Genomic DNA, 5,966 nt, shown 5'->3' on the forward strand with positions numbered 1-5,966 from the left:
CCTCCAGATGTGAAAAAGAGTACGTGGACTCGAAAGCAAGCCGTCTCCAAGTCGGGAGAAGAATCACCTAGGAGCGTGTAAAGCTGTAGTCGAAGAAGTCCCATCGTCTGCGAATGTCAAAACTAGTCAAACCCCGAGAGATTGCTGCAAAAGGAGAAGTCTGAACCAGAAGTGGCGGCCTCAGATAGGATTGTCCCTACTGAGCCACTCAGCTTGAAGCGAAAGCACTACCAAGAGAACGCCTCACTGCAGACATGTGTCCAGCCCCCTGGATCTAAGGAGTGTGGAAGGGGTCGAGAGATGAGGATGAGGGTCTCACCGGGGAGAGAGGAGGAGTGGGAGGTGGGGGTGAGGGTGGAAGAAGGGAAGGAGGTGGAGGAGTCGGAGCGGCAACGTCTGAGGGAGGAGGGGGAGGCGACGGAGCTGGGGAGGGTGGAGCCTTCTCAAGGGGGTCCTGCTGAAGGAGGTCAAAGTGGTTCCGAGGCTGCTCATACGCTGTGGGTCGGGATCTCCTGCGAGGAGAGGCCTTTGCGAAGAGATAGCCATCTGTCTACAAATGAAGCACCGATTCGGAAGACCCGGATACTCTACACTCTGTCTGATCCAACCCCAACTCACACGAGGCAACAATACCACCTTTGGAAGTGTATGCATGTCTCGAACAAGAACCCGCACAGTAGGCAAACTTGCGACTTTGACCACAATTGAAGCTGCAATGCGCGATGACTCTAGAATAGTCCCAATCATGGAACCAATCCTAGGAAGTAACGGGAGATACTCTCGCCTCAAGCCTGGAAAGCAGACCGAGATAGACAAGTCTACCTCCTCCTCAAGCACATTTGTAGAAGGGTCAAAACCATGATGCCATCGTCTGAAGTAAGCTTGAGCTGCTCGGATGCCGAGCGGACTCATCGATATCACCTTGGCCGTCATCTCTAGAGACTCGAACTCTACCCAGTAGTACCCTCTCCCGAGAATCTGGACATCGGTGATCTTGCCCACATCGGAGAGGAGACGGGCTTGAAGCAAATCTTGAACCTCACCTTGACTCTGTCGAGTACCAATGATCTTGCAGATGACCGAGGTGGCTTGCAAGCGTTCCACCTCGGTAATCAAGCTTGCTTGCTCTTTTGGCGAGAGAGCAAGTCGAAGGGTCGGCTCCACGGTGTCAGGCGAGGGGGCTTCTGTAGAGTCCCTCTGAAATGGAAGAGGGGCCGCCATTTTGTGTCTGCTGCTGATAGAAGAGAGGTCGAAGGCGAACGGTAGAGGCGAAGGCGCGAGTGCTGATGCGCTGAAAACAGTTCACAAGCAAGGGGGGGGGGGGGGGGGGGGGGGGGGGGGGGGGGCTCTGAAAGCATCTTTCTGAATACTCATCTTCTTCTTTGTTGGAGCCCAAATTGTTGTCCAAATCACTGCCCTCCTTGGAGCGCCCAAGGATTGCTATGTAGTGTGGTTCTGCAATGTGCATGCCTTATGACCACTTTTTACAGGAAGATTATTTTTTTTGGATAGAAATCCACATCCAATGTCCAGAAGTCCTAACTTTTGCAGGATCGAGCAACTGCTGAAGCTATCTTTCCCTTCTGTTGAGCCAGGGCCACAACTGCATGTTCTCATGCTTCTTGACATCCATTGAGGACAAGGTATTGCAGGCAATGAGACGGCTATCAAGGGAGCTAACTGGGCCTCCTGCAATACAAGAAGCAACTTTTGCTTCTCCTAAGATGGCCAATTCTGGCAGCCTTTCACATGTTGGCAAGTGCAAAAGCATTAGACAAGTAAACAAACATTGCAGCCTCATTCTCAGCAGAGCTCACAGCACCGTTTAAGGCTTTTGTAGCCAGATCTACATCGATGACTCTCTGGCAAGAACTCAAAACACCACTCCATGTGACGAGGCTAGGTTGTGGAGGCATGCTATTCAGCATTTCCATCACCTCATCAACACGGCCTGCCCGGCAAAAGATGTCGGCCACACAGTTCCGGTGCTCCATAGTGGGATGTAGATCATACTCGAAAGTCATCATTTTAAGATAATGTTGGACCTTGTCAGCAAATCCACCATGCTTGCATGCGCTTAAAACGCTAAGGAATGTAACCCCGTTCGGCTGAATGCCCTCTTCTCGCATCTTCTCAAACAACTCAAGTACCAGTTTGCTTTCACCTTGATGAGCGTAACCTGTTATTAAAGAAGTCCAGCTTGTGATGTTATGTGTAGGCATTTCATCAAATACCTGCGAAGCATCCACCATGATTCCACATTTGCCATACATGTCAACAAGAGCCGTTGACATTATAACGATCGAGTCATGATCAACGCCAGTAAATGTTTGTACTATTGCATGGATCCTTTTTCCCACTGAAATACCCGTCGCATTCCCGCATCCTTGTAGAACACCAGCAAGCGTTGTGAAATCCGGTAAAACGCCTTGCTGTTGCATGTGGTGGTAGAAGGCAATGGTGTTTTCCATATCTCCTTCCTCGGAAAAACCAAGAATTGCAGCATTCCAAGAGACAACATCCTTTTGCAGCAAACTGTCAAAAACTTTCTCCCCTTCGGAAGGCGCATTACACTTGGAATACATGTAAACCAAGGTGTTTCCAACTTTGGAATCCCTCTCTAAGCCTTTCCTGGCTATCTCCATATGCATCCCAAGGCCCAGTCCTATGTTCGCAAGATTCCCACAAGCTTTCAAGCTGCAAACGTATGTAACAGAATTTGGAGAGATGCCACTCAATTGCATTACTTCTAAACACTTAAAGGCCTCAAGCTCAAGCTCATGGTCTGTATATCCTGCCATCAAAGCACTCCAAGAAACAACGTCTTGGACGGACAAGTCATCAAATACTTCCCGTGCTTCGACTAGATGGCCACAATTGGCATACATGCCCACTAAGCTATTTCCAATAAAAGGATCTTGATCAAGTTCATCCTCGACCACCAGTTTGTGTATGTCATATCCCCTTGCTATGGAGCATGTATCAGCACATGCATTTAAGCTGCAAATGTAAGTAATATCATTTGGATGTGTACCCTCCAACTGCATTTCGTCAAAACAGTGCAATGCTTGGTAAGGCATTTCATGCTCTACGTAGGCTGCCATCAACGAGTTCCACATGGCCGCATCTCGAGCTGGTTGCTGCTTGAACACTTCTAAAGCTTCTGCAAATAAGCCGAATTTGGCATACATGGTCAGTAAATTGCTGCTGACTTGAGACTCAACATCAAATCCATATTTTACTACTTCCATGTGTGCTTCTTGTCCCCTAGGCGTCGTCGCTATAAAGTACAATTTCAAGCTGTTTGCGAATACAACTTTATCGGGACTGATCCCTTCGCTTTGCATTTGCTTTAAGCAGCTCAATGCATTTTCACTGAGGTTTTGAGTGGCGTACACTGAAATTAGTGTGCTCCACGAGACAATGTCTCTGCTTGGTAGCTTGTTGAAAACGAGTTGGGCTTCCTCTAAACACCTGCAATCTGCATACATACCCACTGCTGCACACCCTACAAGTGGGTTATTGTCCAGACCCTTCTTTGTGGCAACTAAGTGCAATTTTCTTCCCATGTCCAAGGCTTCCATCATACGGCACGCTTTCAAAATGCAGGCATACGTGATAACATCTGGAAAAACCTGATCAATCTCCATCTGCACCAAATAGCTTAGTGCCTTATCTGGGAATCCATGATCCAGCATAGCTGAAATCAACGTGTTCCACATAACCACATCTCTTTCCGGAAGCATCCCAAACACATCATAAGCTTCTTTGAGCGCTCCGGATCTAGCATACAAGGTAGCAAGAATACTGCCAACAAAAACATCTTCTTCAAACCCTTCCTTAACAATCTCTGCATGAAGGCTTTCCCCTTTCTCCAACCAATTCATCTCGATACATGATTTCAGTGTTGCCAAATACGTAAACTTGTTTGGATGTACACCGTCCTCTTGCATGTCCTCAAAAAGAGAGAGCGCTTGTGAGTAATCACCACAATCAACATACCCTTGTATGAGAGCGGTCCATGAATGCTCATTACGACATACTAACCTCTGGAGAACATAATGTGCAGTCTCAATGTCTTTGCATCCAATGAGGAGAGGAGTAAGGTAGTTCCCAAGGAGTTCATGTCCATCCACCCCACAGCTACATATAAAAGTATATACAAGGCATCCATATCTGGCATCTTTTCTATCCTTAGCCACATTCAAAAGACAAATCATGTTGTCTATCAAGGGTGTTCCATTGATCTCATGCCCAATTCCAAGAGCATGTGATCTTCTCATGATAAGAGAATTGCACTCCACTGTTTGAGGTGCATGTGACGATGTTTCTACAATTGTACAAGCATGAGATCCCTTCTTCGTAATCAGATTTGGAGTGACCGGAAAGAGTGGCTCCATAGAAATACTAAATATGTGTATGCCACTCATCTTGTGGTTTTGAGATTATAGAAGGGTTGGATGTGGGTGCACGCTCCGATCTGAATGCATGAAGAACTCCAGAGAGTATAACACCAGTACTCAGACTCTGATATGTGACTATTTGTTAGCATACTGAACCACATGTTAAGGGATAAAATACATCACCTTCCTGCCTGAAGGATCACCTGCTACATCTTCTACACCTTCTCAATAAGATCCTTTATGAGCTTCGATTGCCAACAGTCCATAGTACACGACTGTTTCTCTAGATGAGCTCTCTTCATAGGTGTCACCCTATTGTAAACTTGTTCTAAGTGAGTCAAGATAACTCGAGCATTAGTCATACTTTGAACTACATACAATTGAGGAACATAAAAAGACTCGATCCTTGCATTAAGCCGATCCCAAGCCCGTTGAAACTCTTCAAGCTTCTCCTTGGAAGAAAGAGACCCGTCTGTAAGAGCCTTGGGCTGCTCAATCTCATCATGCACTATCACACCCCAGCAAGCTAAGGTAGGCACTCCCCCAACCTACAGAGATGTGCTTCAACAATTTTCTCATGGATAACATCATACCTTTGATCCACATGAACAGTACAGCCATGAAGGTGGAGGCATCTCACTTTCCAAATATTAAATTTCAAGCCTTGTCAGGTGGGGGCCACAAGTCATTGGGTGAAAGCCATGTGGAGACATTGCCCATAAATTGAACGCAGATGGTCGCACAGCTAACACACACATAAGGTGACCCACCTCCATGCTTGCCCATTCGGTGGTCATCAGCCTGCCCTCAAACTCTTGCATATATCAAAAGGTTCAGCTATTAAGCTCGTCCACGCCTAGGAATTGAAATTCTAGCCATGCGTGGACCTCAATAATGAATGAAGCTGACTTCAAGCTCATACATCTCCACACAGACGTGCATGATCTTATGTTAAAGCTGCCATCAATATCCTGTACAGATACCCTCATCTACAAAGAGCTGCTGATGTACATACGATGAGGGCAATGAAGTGGTCCAATCTAGGCTTCCGTGCAATGACCATCGTGATGACACTGCTGCATGCTTGAGAAACCCCGTAGCACAGTGATTTTCACGTCTATTGACAATATACCAACAGGACGCTCTCTTTCTCTCTCTCTCTCTCTCTCTCTCAATTTCCTGGCCAGACCGCCCCCTGCAATGGGCCTGCAGGCTGCATGGCGTCTCGAGAGAATTATTGGCAATGGGCATAGGTATGCGGCAAGCGATTACTTTTCTATGGGAGATGGGAAAATGGACGAGAGATGGGACTTTGCTTGTGTGTTCCGAGAGAGAGAGAGAGAGAGAGCGCTCACGTATGGTTTCTTCATGTGTGCTTCTCACATATATGTACTAATGTTTTGAATCAGCAAATGTAGAGATATTGGAATAGATAGCTACGCGTGGAGCAATATTCAGATTGTTTGGATTCGTTCACGACCAAGAGTAATTACATGAGCAACTAGCAATTCCTTCTTTGCCTATAAACAATTGATGTTGTAGCACAATCATTGGACCAATGCC

General features: G+C 46.7%; 1 protein-coding gene across 1 annotated transcript; it reads right to left on the bottom strand.

The window, feature by feature from the left end:
- Positions 1-1,359: 1,359 nt before the first annotated feature.
- Positions 1,360-5,751, bottom strand: LOC147432383 (pentatricopeptide repeat-containing protein At2g03380, mitochondrial-like). The gene has a single exon (XM_086492357.1). It carries the CDS (start codon positions 4,428-4,430, stop codon positions 1,746-1,748), a length of 2,685 nt encoding a protein of 894 aa, XP_086348483.1. The 5' UTR covers positions 4,431-5,751; the 3' UTR covers positions 1,360-1,745.
- Between the last annotated feature and the right edge of the window lie 215 nt (positions 5,752-5,966).

This window comes from Adiantum capillus-veneris, chromosome 20, assembly GCF_014529385.1.
Source record: "Adiantum capillus-veneris isolate H3 chromosome 20, ASM1452938v2, whole genome shotgun sequence".
NCBI lineage: Eukaryota > Viridiplantae > Streptophyta > Polypodiopsida > Polypodiales > Pteridaceae > Adiantum > Adiantum capillus-veneris.

What these genes read in the sequence shown, in the direction of transcription:
- LOC147432383 (XM_086492357.1), bottom strand. Translation starts at nt 4,430, where the DNA reads ATGAGTGGCATACACATATTTAGTATTTCTATGGAGCCACTCTTTCCG.